We start from the raw sequence: 17,299 nt of genomic DNA on the forward strand, positions 1-17,299 counted from the left end.
TCGAGGCGGCTCAGGCGTGCGGTGGGATCCCGTCCGAGCGTTCCCCTGTTCGAACGGAATTTCACATTGGCCCGAAGCCGAGACCCCCCTCCCCGGGTCAGGTGCCCCACAGCGTGAGCCGCCTCGCGGAAATGTCCTCCGTGCCTTTTTCCAGCGTGTGGAGGCGTTTCCTGTGCGGGCTGCTGCTGCACACCTTCCACTACCGCGTCCTCACCCGTCGCCCGGACATACCTTGGCGGGCCTTGTTGCCGCCGGGCGGCGGAGGTCCCCAGTGGAGGTCCCTCTACGGAGGGATCTCCCCCAATTACCTTGGGGACCTGGGGTGGAGGGTGCTGCACGCAGCAGTGCCGCACAACCGTAGGACTCACTGGTTCATGGACTCCCGAGACTGCTCTTTCTGTGGCCTCGAGGAGTCCGTGGACCACATCTACGTTTTGTGTTATAGACTGCACTCCCTTTTTGATTTTCTGAAAAACCTTTTATTGATGTTCTGTTTGCATTTCAGTCCCACGCTCCTGATCTACGGACACCCGGTGCGGAGAGGGGAGGATTGGGATGCCGATCTCCTCGTGAACCTGCTCCTGGGCCTGGCGAGATGCGTCATCAACAGGTCCAGGCAGCGGGCGATCGACGGGGCCATCCGTCCTGACTGTCTGCCCCTCTACCGCAGCTACGTTCGCGGCCGGGTGTCCTGGAGAGGGAGCACGCGGTGTCCGTGGGCACAGTCGAGGCCTTCCGTGCCCGTTGGGCACCGCAGGGACTGAGGTGCGTTACAGACCCAGACAATCACATTTTGATTTGACGTGTCTTAAGTTTCCTTGGTACTTTTTGTTTCTGTTCGGGCCGTTCCCCCTCCTTTTGGGGAGCTACCCCCTTTTTCTTTGTCCGAATGTAATTTAAGTTTGTTTACTTAGTTTGATCCGAAAGAATGATCCGAAAGATCCCCCCCTCATCAATTTTCTTTGAGGATTGTTTGGTGGTGGATGGGGATTGATTGGTGAGTGGAGTTTGATTGGTCATTGGAGTTTGATTAGTGGATGGGGATTGATTGGAAATTGATGGATGGAGAGGGAAGGGTTTGATGGATTGAGAATGATTGCTGTGTTTTCTCACCTTTTCCACTCTCACTGCACCATTCCAGCATGCTGAATGGCAATGGATGTGTTCTGGTATATCTTCACTTGATCCACATGTTAGCAGCGGCAGTAAAGTCAACAATAAAAACAAGCTTTACTGAACTAAATAGATCTTCAAACCACATCTTGCTGCGCGCTCCATACGTACTGACTAATGTCCTCATCCGGGCCGAAGCTGCTAGGCCCCAAAGATCACCATGGTAACGGCCCCAACATGCCCCGCCGTCACCATGGTAACGGTCTCGCTCCGGACGGCGATGGCGGGCGGGTGGCTGGAAGCTGCGAGACAACAAGTCCGCCTGAGTGAGGTAACCGGGCAGGGCTGGAGCCTGGGCTGCTCCCCAGGCTGGAACGGACCCTGGGCTGCTCCCCAGGCTGGAATGGATCCCGGGCAGGGCAGGGCCCCGGGATGACCTGAGGCCCGGACAGAGCAGGTCTCAGGGCTGGACTGGACCCCGGGCTGGGCTGTGCCCTGGGCTGGAGTCGCTGTAAACTGGGAGCGGGGCCGAGTGAGAGGGTGCTACACTCTGGATTCTTTTATCCCCAGTAAGAAGTCTCATAACACCAGGTTAAAGTCCCACAAGTTTATTTGGTAGCAAAATCCACTAGCTTTCTGAGCGCTGCTCCTTTGTCAAGTGAGTGAGAATTATATTCACCAACAGAGATGTAAAGACACAAACTTAATTTACAGAATAAGAACATAAGAAATAGGAGCAGGAGTAGGCCATCTAGCCCTTCGAGCCTGCCCCGCCATTCAATAAGATCATGGCTGATCTGTCGCTGCTCAGTTCCACTTTCCTGCCCTCTCCCCATAACCCTTAATCCCCTCTCTTATCAAAAACCCATCAACCCGCGTCTTAAAAATATTTAGCGAGGCAGCGTCCACCACTTTGAGATTCCAGAGATTCACCACCCTTTGAGTGAAGAAGTTCCTCTTCAACTCCGTTCTAAACTGCCCCCCTTTTATCTTGAGGCTGTGCCCCCTAGTCCTACTGTCTTTTTTGAGCGGGAAGAGTCTCTCCACCTCTATCCTATCCATCCCATTCATCATCTTATACGTCTCAATGAGATCTCCCCTCATTCTTCTAAACTCTAACGAGTACAAGCCCAGTTTATTCATACTGGAATGTGAGTCTTTGCAGGTAATCAAGTCTCAAAGGTACAGACGATGTGAGTTGTGTATTGTCCCCAGCCAGGACAGTTAGATTTTGCAAGCCCAGGCAAGTTGTGGGGCTAATAGATAGTGTGACCTGAGCCCTAGATCCCAGTTGCGGCTGTCCTCATGTGTGCAGAACTTGGCTATCTTTTACCCCCAGTAAAACGTCCCACAACACCAGGTTTAAGTCCTCTACATCATATCTTTTATCCAGCATTGATTTTCATGCCATAAGCTTGCTGGTTAATGATGGCTGCTAACTCTAACCTATTTCCCATGTAGGATTGGCAGGAGTTTTGCCGAGAGCTCTTTGACGTGGTGCTCCAGCAGCTGGCAGAAAACCATGTGGATTCCTTCGCTGATTTATCTGCATCTGAGAAAGCTCTGCTTGTTGAGAGAGCTGCAAACACCATACACATGGGTAAGATTGTGGAATCACCAACCAAGGCCACAGACAGCACTTTGACTGGAAACATTAACTCTGATTCTCTCTCCACACTTGCTGACAGATCTGCTGAGTATTTCCAGCATTTTCTGTTTTTATTTGTGACAAAAGATGCATCAAGTCATAGAGTCATACAGCAAAGAAAAGATCCCTGGGCCCATCGAGTCTGCACCACAATAACTGTCACTAAGATCATAAGACATAGGAGCAGAATTAGGCCACTCAGCCCATCGAGTCTGCATCACAATAACTGCCATTACAGTGTGGACCTATACTCTGCAATTTAGAAGAATGACAGGAGATCAAATTGAGATATGCAATATAATAAAAGATATGGATAAAGGGGACATGGAGCAGATGCTTCTTCTTGTGGGGTGTTCTAGGACGAGAGGTCAGAATCTTAGGATAAGGGGTAGCAAATTTAAAACAGTTGAGGAGAAACTACTTCTCCCAAAGGATCATGAATCTGTGGAATTTGCTACCCCAAAGTCTGGTGGATGCTGGGACAGTAAATTTAAGGAAGAGTTAGACAGATTGTTAATTGGTAATGGATTAAAGGGTTATGGGGAGAAGGCAGGAAAATGGGAGTGACAAATATATCAGCCATGATTGAATGGTGGAGTAGACTTGATGGGCTGAATGGCCTAATTCTGCTTCTATATCTTATGAATTTATAAAGATGTGCTAATCCCATTTTCCTCCACTTGTCCCATATCTTTGAAGATAATATTTCAAGTACTCATCCAAATACTTTTTACAAGTTGTAAGACTTCCAACCTCCATTACCTTCCCAGGCAGTGGATTCTAGATTTCCGTCACCCTCTGCGTGAAGTGTGTATCCTGCACAAACTGCATGTGCACAAGTCAGTGTTGTATATTTTGTGGGTGAGTATTTTAACCTGCCAGGGAGCTGTGCTTGTTATAGATTAGAGGACAGCTAAGTGATAATAACTCAATGCAGGCTTCAGTCTTCTCTCCATTTTCTTTTTATTTTGTCACTTGATGACTTCTCTTGCTTTTCCTGATGGGCAAAAAAAATGCTGAAAACTATGTACTAAAATTATACAAAGCAATTTTAAGTCTTCCTACTTTGTGTAAACCAGGCAGGTCATCAGTTAAAATCAGTTGAGGGACTCCACTGCCAATTTCATCTAAGTTTTGATTGTAACCTATTTCTCTGAGCAGACAGGTGGGACACCAGCCACAAAGAGGCAACCCCTTTTTAAAGCTGCAGCTTGAGCTTAATTAAATTTTCGGGGGGGTAAGACAGCTAACTTCATCAGATCTGTGTGTGAGTCACCTCATTTAAGGCTGCGTTATCATGGAACATACAACAATACAGCACAGGAACAGGCCCTTCAACCCACGATGTTGTGCCAAACATGACGCCAAATTAAACTAATTCATTCTGCCTGCCCTTGGTCCAAATCCCTCTCTTTGCATATTCATGTGCTTATCTTAAATGCCCCATCGTATCTCCCTCCACCACCACCCCTGGCAGCACATTCCAGACATGTGCCACTCTGTGTGTAAAAAAAAACACTTGCCCCTTACATCTCCTTTGAACTTCCCCCCCCTTTCACCTTAAGTGCATGCCCCCAGTGTTAGACATTCCAATTCTGGAGAAAAAAATCTGACTCAATTTTTTGTGCCTTTCATAATTTTATACACTTCCATCATCAAGTCTCCCCTCAGCCTCTACTATACAAGAGAAAACAATCCTAGTTTGTTCGGCCTCTTATACCTCATATTCTCTAATCCTGACAGCAATTTAGTAAACCTCTTTTATACCCTTACAAAATTCTTGTAATGTGACGACCAAATTGAACACAATATCCTAAGTGCTACTGAACCAGAGTTTTATAAAGCTGTAACATGACTTCCTAACGCTTGTACTCAATTCCCCAATCAGTAAGGCAAGCATGCCGTATGCCTTCTTTACCACTTTACCTACTTGTGTGGCCACTCTTGGGGAGCTATGGACTTGTACAATAAGATTCCTCTGTACATTGCTGTTCAGGGTCCTGCCTTTAACTTATACTTACTGTTAACATGTGATCTCTCAAAGTGCAGCACCTCATACTTGCCCAAATTAAACTCCGCTTGCTATTTCTCTGCCCATATCTGCAACTGTTCTACATCCCACCGAATCCTTTGATGGTATTTTACACTGTTCACAACTCCACCCATCTTTATGTCGGCTGCAAACTTATTAACTCACCCATCTATGTTATCATTTATATATCACAAATAGCAAAGGTCCCAGTACGGACCCCTGCAGAACACTGCCGGTCACAGACCTCCAGCCAGAAAAACACCCTTCCACCGCTGCTCTCTGACTTCTGTGGGCAAGCCAATTCTGAATCTAAGTGGCCATGTTATCATGGATCTTAATCTTCTGGATGGGTCTACCATGAGGGACCTTGTCGAAAGCCTTACATAAAATCCATATACACAACATCAAGTGCTCTATCCTCATCGATCACCTTCGTACCTCCTCAAAAAAATCAATCAAGTTAGTAAGACATGACCTGTCCTGCGCAAAGCCATGCTGACTTTCCCTAATTAGCCCATGCTTTTCCAAATGTGTGCAAATCCTATCCTTAAGAATCCTCTCCAATAGCTACCCAATCACTGATGTGAGTCTCACCAGTCTATAATTTCCTGGATTATCCGTTTTACCTTTCTTGAATAGAGGAACAATTTAGCTACTCGCCAGTCCTGTGGAACCTCTCCATGGCTATAGAGGATTCAGAGATCTTTGTCAGGGACCCAGCAATCTCCTCTCTGAACCTGGGGTAGATCCCATTGGACCCTGGGGACTTATCCAAAGAAACCCAACACCATTTCTTTCTTGATCTCAAAATGCCCTAGCACATTAGCATGCTCCACAGTAATCTCTCTATCCTCCATGATCATCTCCTTGGTGAATACCAAAGCAAGTGCACATTTAGAATCTTGCCCACATCCTCAGCCTCCAAGCATAATTTCCCTTCTTCATCCTAAAGTGGTCTTACCCTCTCCCTAATTATCCTCTTGTTTTTAACGTATGTGTAAAATGCCTTGGGAGTCTCTTTAACCCGAGTTGCCAAGGTCATTTCCTGGCTCCTTCTTGCTCTTCTAATTCCCTGCTTGAATCCACAGAATACCACAATGCAGAAGAGGCCCCTCAGCTCACTGACTCTGCACCAACGCATGAAATACCCTGACCTGCTCACCTAATCCCACTTGCCAGCGCTTGGCCCATAGCCTTGAACGTTATGGCGTGGCAAGTAATCATCCAGGTTCTTTTTGAAGGATGTGAGGCTTCCTGCCTCCACTGCTCTCCTAGGCAGTGCATTCCAGACCATCACCACCCTCTTGAGTAAAAAAAGTTTTCCTCAAATCCACCCCTCACTTTTAACTTGTGTCCCCTCGTAACTGACCCTTCAACTAAGGGGAACTCCCTATCTACCTGTCCGTGCCCCTCATAATCTTGAATACCTCAATCAGGTTTCTCTGCTCCAATGAAAACAACCCAAGCCTATCCAACCTCTCTTCATAACTTAAATGTTCCATCCCAGGCACCATCGTGATGAATCTCCTCTGCCCCCGCTTCAGCATGTTCATGTCCTTCCTATAATGTGGTGACCAGAACTGCAGACTGTACTCCAGCTTTTGCTTCACCAAAGTTCAACATAACTCCACTATGACCTCTCTGCTTCTGTAATATGTACCTCAGTTGACAAAGGCGAGTGTGCCATATGCCTTTTTCACCACCCTATTTACCTGCCTTTCTGCCTTCAGCGATTTATGGACAAACACACCACGTTCCCTTTGTTCTTCAGAGCTTCCCAGTGTCAGACCTTTCATAGTATATTTCCTAGTCGAATTACTCCTTCCAAAGTGCATCACGTCACACTTTTCATGGTTAAATTTCATCTGCCACTTATCCACCCATTTGACCATCTCATCTGTGTCTTCCTGTAACCCAAGACACTCAACCTCACTGTTAACCACCCAGCCAATCTTTGTGACATCAGCAAACTTGCTGATCCTACCCCCCACATAGTCATCTATGTCATTTATATAAATGATGAACAATAAGGGCCTAACACGGATCCTTGTGGTATGCCACTGTTCGCAGGCCTCCAGTCACTGAAGCAGCCTTCTATCACTATCCTTTGTCTCCTATTGCTAAGCCAGTTATGAGTCCGTCTTGTCAGATCACCCGGTATCCTATATCCTATGCTAGAGTCAAGGCCAGAACAGCCCAAAAAGTAAGTTTACAATGTTGGGTGAGGAAGAATGAGAATATTTCTTTCAAATAAAAAGTACTATACCCTCTAAAAGTTCATAGAATCCCTGCACTGCAGAAGGAGGCCATTCGGCCCATTGAGTCTGCACCAACCACAATCCCACCCAGGCTCTATCCCCATGACCCTATATGTTTACCCTCCTAACCCCCCGATACTAAGGGGCAATTTAACATGGCCAGTTCCCCTAATCCACACATCTTTGGAGTGTGCGACGAAACCAGAGCAAACCCATGCAAACACAGGTAATATGTAAACTCCACTCAGACAATAACCCATGACGGGATTCGAACCTGGGTCCCTGGCGCTTTGAGGCAGAAGTGCTAACCATTATGCCACTTATTGTTGTTGATCCATTGGGTGTAAAGGGAGAATTGTGGAGAAGAGGGTAACTAGATGCATCAATATATGAGATGGTGGAACTCTCTGCCACAGGAAATGGTTGAAGTGAATGGTGAGATGCATTTAAAGAAAATCTAGACAAATGTGGGGGAGAAGGGGATATATGTTATAATAGTAGATTTTAGATAAGGTAAATGGGAGGATGGTCAAGTGGCATGGACTGGTTAGGCCTCTGCTTCATATTTTTTTTTATTCATTTTACAGGATGTGGTCATCACTGACTGGGCCAGTGTTTATTGCCCATCCCCAATTGTTCTCCATTTCAGAGGTCAGTTGAGAGTCAACCACATTGCTTTAGCTTTGGAGTCACATGTACGTCAGTCCAGGTGAGGACTGCAGATTTCCTTCCCTAAAGGACATTAGTGAATCAGATGGATTTCTTACGACAATCAACAATGGTTTCATGGTCATCATTATCCTTTTAATAAGGATAAAGTAGATAAGGTTGTTAAGAAGGCATACGGTGTCTTGGCGTTTATTGGTAGGGGGATTGAATTTAGGAGTCGCAGCGTCATGTTGCAACTGTACACAACTCTGGTGCGGCCGCACTTGGAGTATTGTGTGCAGTTCTGGTCCCCACATTACAGGAAGGATGTGGAGGCTTTGGAGAGGGTGCAGAGGAGGTTTACCAGGATGTTGCCTGGTATGGAGGGGAGGTCCTGTGAGGAGAGACTGAGGGATTTGGGGTTGTTTTCGCTAGAAAGAAGGCAGCTAAGAGGGGATCTTATTGAAACAAATAAGATGATTAGAGGTTTAGATAGGGTGGATAGTGATAGCCTTTTTCCTCGGATGGAGAAAGCTAGCACGAGGGGGCATGGCTTTAAATTAAGGGGTGGTAGTTATAGGACGGATGTCAGGGATAGGTTCTTTACCCAGAGGGTGGTGAGGGATTGGAATGCCCTGCCTGCTGCAGTTGTAAATGCGCCTAGTTTGGGGGCGTTTAAGAGATTGGTGGATAGGTTTATGGACGAAAAGGGATTGGTTTAGATTAGTGGGTCATTGTTTTTTAACTGGTCGGCGCAACATCGTGGGCTGAAGGGCCTGTTCTGCGCTGTTATGTTCTATGTTTTAATTCCAGATTTTTATTGATTTCAGATTTCACTATTTGCCATGGTGGGATTCAAACCTACGTCCCCAGGGCATTATCCTGGGTCTTTGGATTCTCGTCTAGTGACAATACCACTACACCACCACCTCCCTTTCCAATGTAATCTGAAATCCTTGATCTTATACTCCAGCCAGAGTATGGGGGAGGCAAGATGTCTTCTCAAGTCACATCCATAGGCAGGCAGCCATCAGCAGCCCTGAAATGAAAAAGATTTAGATGAAAAACAGGAACCAATTTTAATTCAAGCATTGGTCTTATGAAAATTACACAGGACCAATTTATTTATTTTACTTGAAGTAACTTGGGAATTTCACATGATCATTCAAGACTGATGGCTTCATTGCTCCCTGCAGGAAATGCTCACAGAGTACTCATGAATCGGTTAAATTCTTCCCTGGAGGAACAGATTGGCTACCACCTCACTGTCAAAACATTGCAAACTCGGAGTGAGCCACTTTTGAGCCATGTACAAGATGGAGTGGTGAGTTTGTTTCCTTTCCAGCACTCAGCTATTAAAAATTTCATGTAAAAACATTTTTTAATGCTACACTGATCTTTGTAAATATTTATCTCATGTAATCTAAACTAGAATGGCAGGGGGATGGAAACCAGAGCAGCAAATCAGCAAATGGAGGGACTGAGGGGAAGGTAGGTGTTCATACCAGCAAATCTGAAAGGAAGAACAGGCAGGGACAGGTTAATGAACACGATGGGATTGACAGGCTGAAGTGTGTTTATTTCAATGCAAGAAGTATTATGGGTAAGACAGATGAACTTGGAGCCTGGATCAGTACGTGGGACTATGATGTTGTGGCCATTACAGTGACTTAGTTGAGAGAGGGACGGGACTGGCTGCTCAAAGTTCCAGCGTTTTGATGTTTAAGATGAGATAGAACGGTAAAAGTGGTGGAGGAGTTGTATTACTAATCAGGGAGACTGTCACATCTGCACTCAGGGAGGACACACTGGAGCCCTCATCCACTGAGGCGATATGGGTAGAGCTCAAAAATAAGAAGGGTGCAATCACTCTGATGGGATTACATTATAGGCCCCCAGCAGCCCACCAGACATGGAAGAACAAATATGTAGGCAGCTTCTGGAAAGAAGCAGTAACAACAGGGTTGTCATAGTGGGTGATTTTAACTTCCTCAGTATTGACTTGGACTTCCTTAGAGCAAGAGGCTTAAGTGGGGCAGAATTTGTTAGGTGCATCCAAGACTGTTTCTTGAAACGGCATGTGGATAATCCAATTAGAAAAGAGGCCATTCTGGACCGTGTATTGGCAAATGAGCCTGGCCAGGTGACTGACTTTTCAGTGAGAGAGCATTGTGTAAGCAGTAACCACAATCCCTTATGTTTTAAGCCAACTCTGAATAAGGATAAGTTAGGACTCTGTGGGAAGGGACTTTATTTGGGGGAGGGCAAATTACAACAGTATTAGTCAGGAGTTAGGAAGAGTTAATGGGAGCAGTTAATACCAGGCAAGGCCACGTTTGACGTGTGGGAGATGTTTAAGACCTACTGATCCAAGTTCAAGACCAGCATGTTCCAGTAAGGGGGAAGGACAAGGATGGTAAGGTGAGGGGTTCTTGGATATCAAGGGAGGTTGTGACTTTAGTTCAATGAAGAAAGAAACTTATATAAGGTTTAGGAAGCTAAAATCGGACAGGGCCCGTGAGGAATATAAAGAAAGCAGGAAAGAACTCAAGAAGGGAATTAGGAGTGTTGAAGTGGAAATTTTCCTGCTTCTTGACTGGTAGAAAGACTCAACAAAGTTCGTTCCAACAGAAGTAACTTGTCTTTATTTCCGAAAGACTGCATGCAGTATTGGCAAAAACATGACTTCAGAGAGCTGTCGTTACAACTTGCTAATTCTTCCTCAAGTCTGCGCTTCCATAAAGAATCAGTTCAGTATTTATACATAATCGTTAATAGTTTGTGTGACCAGAGCTTATTCAAAAATTCAATCAATAATAGCGTCATAAGCAATGTCATAAACAATGGTACACTTGCTGACCTTCTAAAACTCTTTGTCTCATCAGTCATACCTTTATCTTGTCCTTTGATAGAACAGAAGAAGGTCAGTGACTCCTTCATCCCTGACCTTATCTTGTCTTAATCATACAGCCCTTGGCTATGTGGAGTCAGCTTTATCGGATCTTGACCTTCTCTGATCTTATTCATGTCTTAGGTTATGCGGAGTCAGTTTTCCTTATTTTGTACCAAATACTTGACCAATCTTCCCATCATGCCACTACTTCATTCGTACAACTTCACAAGGGCCCATGTAATGATCTTGGCAAGGAGAGTTAAAGAGAATCGCAAGGTTTTTAATACACACATTTAAAAACAAGAGGATAAAAAGGGAGAAGGTAGGGTCTCTCAAGAATAAAGGAGGGAACGTGTGCTTGGGGGCAGAGAATGTTGGCAAGATCTTAAATAAGTACTTTGCATCAGTATTCACCAAGGAGAGGGACATGGAAGATAGTGTGATTAGTGTAGAGCATGCTAATATGCCAACGTGTTTTAAGATCAAGAAAGAAGTGGTGTTTGGTCTCTTAAAGAACATTAAAGTGGATAAGTCCCCAGGGCCCGACAGGATCTACCCCAGTTATTGAGAGAGGCAAGAGAAGAGATTGCTGGGGCCGTGACAAAGATCTTGTATCCTCTGTAGCTACTGGAGTGATCCTAGAGGACTGGCGAGTAGTTAATGTTATTCCTCTGATCAAGAAAGGAAATAGAGATGATCCAGGAAATTATAGACCAGGTCAGTCTCACATCAGTGGTTGGGAACCTATTGGAGGGGATTCTTAGGGATAGGATTTATGCTCATTTAGAAAAACATGGCCTAATTAGGGAAAGTTAGCATGGATTTGTGCAGAGCAAGTCATGTCATTTTTTTCAAGGAGGTGATGAAGGTGGTCAATGAGGGTAGAACAGTGGATGATGTCTACGTGGATCTTATGTGAGGCTTTTGACAAGGTGCCTCATGGCAGGCTTATCCAGAAGATTAAGATGCATGGGATCCACGGTGACTTGGCCGCCTGGATTCAAAATTGGCTTGCCCGTAGAGGTCAGAGTGCATTGGTTGTGGCATTGAGTATAAGATTCAGAATGTCGTGTTGCAGCTTTATAAAACTTTAATTAGGCCGCATATAAGAGTGTGGTGTTTAATTCTGGTCACCACATTACAAGAAAGATGTGGAGGCTTTGAAGAGGGTGCAGAAAAGAATGCTGCCTGGATTACAGGGTTTGAGCTATAAGGAGAGACTGGACAAACTAGAGTTGTTTTCTCTGGAGTGGTGGAGGCTGAGGGGAGACTTGATAGAGGTCTATAAAATTATGAGAGGCAGAGATAGAATTGACAGTCAGAATCTTTTTCCCAGGGTTGAAATGTCTCATACTAGGGGCATGCACTTAAGGTGTGATGGAGAAGGTTCAAAGGAGATGTGAGGGGCAAATTTTTTACACAGAGTGGTAGGTGTCTGGAATGTGCTGCCAGGGGTGGCAGAGGCAAACATGACAGGGACATGTTTAAGTAAACGAGAGATATGGATCAAGATCACAGAGAAGGGATGAATTTAATTTGGCATCATGTTCGGCACAATATTGTGGGCCAAAGGATTTGTTTCTGTCTGTACTTCTCTATGCTCTATCCTGCTTTACTGTGATACGATTAAGGTTTTATCATAAATCAAAGAACAAAGAACAGTACAGCACAGGAACAGGCCCTTCGGCCTCCAAGCTTGCACGGCTCATGCGCCCAACTAGACCATTCGTTTGTATCCCTCTATTCCCAGCCTGTTCATGTGGCTATCTAGATAACTCTTAAACGATCCGTGCGTGTCCGCCTCGACCACCTTGCTTGGCAGCGCGTTCCAGGCCCCACCATCCTCTGTGTAAAATATGTCCCCCTGACATTTGTGTTGAACCTTGCCCCCTTGATCTTGAACTTGTGACCCCTTGTGTTCGTCATCTCTGACCTGGGAAAAGGCCTCCCACTGTTCACCCTATCTATGCCCGTCACAATTGTATACACCTCTATTAGGTCACTCCTCATCCTCCTCCTTTCCAGGTAGAACAACCCCAGTTTGCCCAATCTCTCCTCATAGCTAAGAACCTCCATACCAGGCAACATCCTGGTAAACCTTTTCTGTACACTGTCCAAAGCCTCCACATCCTTCTGACAGTGTGGTGACCAGAACTGGACGCCGTATTCCAAATGTGGCCTAACCAACATTCTATATAGCTGCAACATCATATGCCAACTTTTATACTCTATGCCCTGTCCAATAAAGGCAAGTATGCCATATGCCTTCTTCACCACCCTCTCCACCTGTGCTGCCACCTTTAGGGATCTGTGGATTTGCACACCCAGGTCCCTCTGTGTGTCTGTATTCCTGATGGTTCTGCCATTTATTATATAGCTGCTCCTCCCTACATCAGATCTACCAAAATGCATCACTTTGCATTTCTGGATTAAATTCCATTTGCCATTTCTCCGCCCAATCTTCCAGCCTATCTATATCCTGAGAAAGAAAGATCTCTTTCTCAGGACTGCGTCAGTGATGGCCCTTGTGGCTGTCTAAATGATTATCATATTTCATCTGACCAGTTTGGTTTCTGCCCTCATTGGGTCTAATTGGAAAGGGTATCGATATCAATTAAGGACTCAGCACCAATAAAATCTAAATTTTAATTTATTTCACATAGGAGGCAGATTTCTGACCTATCTGCTGTTTCCCACCTTTGTGGTAAAAATCCAGCCTTCATTGTACATTTGTACACCAGATACTGAGATTAGTTATCTTGATATTACATTTCAGTACATTTAGTATTTGTGTGATTCACTGAATTGAATATCTCAGTTCAATATTATTATTCAATATTAAAATTGTAAAATAAAGAAGGCATGCTGCATTCATTATCCAAATATAAGTTAATCAGATTTATACCAAAAGTAGACACAAATAAGAAAGTTCATGTTAAAGCTGCTGGGGTAACTCGGATGTAAATTTTGATAAAGATTTATTTTTTCTGAACGGATGTCCTGTTGCTCTTTAGGTAACTCTCTTACAGAAGTGGCCAGACATGAAGTCCAAACTGCATGTTTTGTTCAACCACCCTTTGCCCCCAGATTTGAGAAAAATCACCTGGAGTCTTTATCTGTCTAACAAAAAAGGTAACAATGGATTAGAATGAGTGCTTTGCAGTAGCTAAGAAATACAGAAGTTTAGTGAGACTATCAACTGATTAGAGCATTCATACAACAATAGCAAATATGAAACAAAACAGCAATGCTGGAAATATAGTTGGGATACCCGATCAGAAACCCTGAGGTATATTGTGAAGCCAAACAAGGCCCCAACATTTTTTTGTATTTTAGCATTTATGTGAGAACAAGATGTTTCACTCCGGGTGTGATTTTACTGACAAACTAGAGAGCTTTTGTTAAAAGAAACTTTATTTAACAACACAGATTAACTATAACAAATGAACAGGCTTACCTCTTAACTATTGGAACAATAGCTGAACATGGCAAGGCACAATTCTTAACTGTCAATCAAGCAATATGTCTCTTATGTACTTAAACCCCTCTTAAAGTTAGCAAAACACAGGCAAATTGCTTGTGACTTTGACGAACAATCTTGAAGCTTTCAGAAAGCCTTTGGAAAGGGTGAGACAGAGAGACAGTTCTCTTTTCCAACAGCTTCGGGCACCACCTTTTTGTTTTAGAAAGAAAATTAAAATGTTCTTTCCTGCATGTTTTGCTTGTCCCATTTACCCCATGACTCTGTCCCTGTCAAAGAACCTAATTAAAAACTTACAAGTGCATACTTAGCCTAAAATCTCTGGAGAACATAGGTAAACAAAAGAACATTTTAATTTTCTTTTTAAAATAAAAAGCTGCTGCCTGAAGCTGTTGGAAAAGAGAACTGTCCATTAACTCCACAAACTATCATATTCCTAGCTAACATCAGTTCTTATCCTGCATTCTCAGCATGTGACCTGCATGTTTTCCCAGACATATCAACTTCTGTAACAGGAGTATGCGATATACACAGCAAGCAATGAATCTAATCCAGATAGCCATTATCCATCAGGATAGCTTTGATGCACCCTATTCCAGTGCCAAACTTGGATATTAAGAAATGGCTCAAAATTGCAAAAATGGCAAATTATGTTGCAACATGGAACTGTAGGAACCCCAGTGCATATATTTATTAATGAAGGTAGGTTTATGGTAGGCCATAGAACAGTACAGCACAGGCCCTTCGGCTGTAGAGATCATATTAACAGATTATCAACTTCTGTAACAAAACAGTGCCTCTTAAAGCGGTTCCACCTTAAACGTAAAATATATCAAAATAGCACAGTTTCATCACAGGCCTGGCAAAGCTCACTTGCCAATTCAAGGTCCAATATGACTCCTCCTCTGGTTGGGCTATCCATATGATGTCCCAAGAAACCCTCTTGGATGCACCTAACAAATTCAGTCCCATTTAAGCCTTTTGTTCGAAGGAAGTAACAGTAGATACTGGGGGAAATTAAAATCATGACAACTGTTGTTATTGCATCTTTCCATAATCTGCCTACATATGTGTTCCTCAATGTCCTGGTAGGTGTTGGGAGACCTATTGTATAATCCCATCAGAGCAACTGTACCCTTCTTAATTATGAACTCTATTCCTGTTGCCTCCAGTGTGTCCCCTCTGAGTGCAGATGTGACAATCTCCCTGATTAGTAATGCAACTCCTCCACCTTCTTTACCTCTGTCTTGTCTAAAACATTGAAGATCTGTGGTGCAGTTTGTGGAGGATTGTGCTGAAATAGCTAATTCTGTGCTTGATTTTCTCTTCAATGGTGACCTTTTGATAAAGGGAACTGCCATGCTGTAGGATCTGTTTTTAATAAAACTCTTTAAAGAACAAAAGCATGGGGGAAAAACTGCACCTCCAGGAGATTACAGAGATAGGGAGGGGAAAGACTATTGAGGAATTTGAAAACAAGGGTAAGAATTTTAAAATTAAGACATTGTTTAACATCATCTACATATTTTTTGTATTTTCTTTCCCAAATTTTCGAACATGTCTATGTACATTCCTGATATCTTGGTAACTTGCTGTGTGAATTTATCTTATGGATGCTGATAGTGAAAGCTATGTAGATGGTTGGATTCAGTCATAATCTTGGATGGAATATTTGAGAATATGTATTTTTGTTATGCTGAAGGTTGTCTGTTGTCCATCCTTGTAGCACGTTTGGAGTATATTTCTAGTCTCTCACGAAGCCTTCCCCAGTCAAGCAATAACATGGAGATCTTGTTAAAATGTGAATCTCTGCTGTCTTCACAGCCAAGCTTCAAAACTCTGAGTGAGTCAAAATGTAAGCAACCTAGTTTGTGATGGCAATTTCAACTGCAGCATTGCAAAGACATCGAATTAGCATAGAGTAATAAATCAAAATCTCCTGCTTCTAAGAGCGCAGAAATATTTTGCTGTTTATGCTATTTTACCCTTTTAGTCACAAGTAAGTTTTACATTAACACTGCAATGAAGTTACTGTGAAATTCCCCTAGTCGCCACACTCCAGTGCCTGTTTGGGTCATTGCACCTAAGCAGCACATCTTTCAGCTTGCAGCAACTGACTTCCTCATTTATTTTCCCCTTACTGAGTTTCTACCAACCTACATTGGTAACTCTTGTTCATCACCAATATCATAAATGGCTCCACAGAATCATAGAATTGTTATGATGCAGGAGGTGGCTGCACCAACTTTCTGCATGAGCAACTCGCCTAGTTCCACTCTCCCATCTTCTTCCCCTGGGTATTCATTATTTTCAAATAACAGGCTAATTCTCTTCTCAGTGCTTCAGATGTATATTACTCCACTACACTTTCAGGCAGAGCATTCCAGATCCTAACTGGGCACACAATGGTTGGCGTTGCTGCCTCAGGGACTAGGGACTCGGATTCGATTCCCAGCTTGGGTCACTGTCTGTGCGAAGTCTGCATGTTCTCCCTATGTCTGCGTGAGTTTCCTCCCACAGTCCAAAAGTTGGTTAAGTGCATTGGTTGGAGTGTGACAACTAGGGGATTTTCACAGTAACTTCATTGCAGTATTAAGAACATAAGAAATAGGAGCAGGAGTAGGCCATCTAGCCCTTCGAGCCTGCCCCGCCATTCAATAAGATCATGGCTGATCTGTTGTGGCTCAGTTCCACTTTCCCGCCCTCTCCCCATAACCCTTAATCCCCTCTCTTATCAAGAACCCATCAACCCGCTTCTTAAAAATATTTAGCGAGGCAGCCTCCACCACTTCAACGGGCAGAGAATTCCAGAGATTCACCACCCTTTGAGTGAAGAAGTTCCTCCTCAACTCCGTTCTAAACCGCCTCCCCTTTATCTTGAGGCTGTGCCCCCTAGTCCTACTGTCTTTTTTGAGCGGGAAGAGTCTCTCCACCTCTATCCTATCCATCCCATTCATCATCTTATACGTCTCAATGAGATCTCCCCTCATTCTTCTAAACTCTAACGAGTACAAGCCTAGTTTATTCAGCCTCTCCTCATAGCTCAATCCCCTCAACTCCGGTATCAGCCTAGTAAACCTCCTCTGCACTCCCTCCAGGGCCAAAATATCCTTGCGCAGGTGCGGCGCCCAAAACTGCACACAGTACTCCAGCTGCGGCCTCACCAATGCCCTATACAGCTGCAGCAAGACCTCCCTACTTTTATATTCAATCCCCCTCGCTATGA

At 44.1% G+C, this 17,299-nt stretch overlaps 1 protein-coding gene across 1 annotated transcript in view; it reads left to right on the top strand.

The window, feature by feature from the left end:
• Nucleotides 1-1,390: 1,390 nt before the first annotated feature.
• The window catches only part of LOC145357389 (uncharacterized), a 160,690-nt gene continuing 144,781 nt past the window's right edge, over nucleotides 1,391-17,299 (top strand). Inside the window, exons 1-5 of the mRNA XM_080210708.1 lie at nucleotides 1,391-1,444; nucleotides 2,575-2,713; nucleotides 8,896-9,023; nucleotides 13,607-13,724; nucleotides 15,800-15,928. Coding sequence (XP_080066834.1) covers nucleotides 1,394-1,444; nucleotides 2,575-2,713; nucleotides 8,896-9,023; nucleotides 13,607-13,724; nucleotides 15,800-15,928 — 565 coding nt within the window. The 5' untranslated portion in view covers nucleotides 1,391-1,393. The remainder of the gene's footprint in view (nucleotides 1,445-2,574; nucleotides 2,714-8,895; nucleotides 9,024-13,606; nucleotides 13,725-15,799; nucleotides 15,929-17,299) is intronic.

The sequence above is a fragment of the Carcharhinus amblyrhynchos genome, chromosome 23, assembly GCF_965287045.1.
Source record: "Carcharhinus amblyrhynchos chromosome 23, sCarAmb.v2.hapA, whole genome shotgun sequence".
Lineage (NCBI taxonomy): Eukaryota > Metazoa > Chordata > Chondrichthyes > Carcharhiniformes > Carcharhinidae > Carcharhinus > Carcharhinus amblyrhynchos.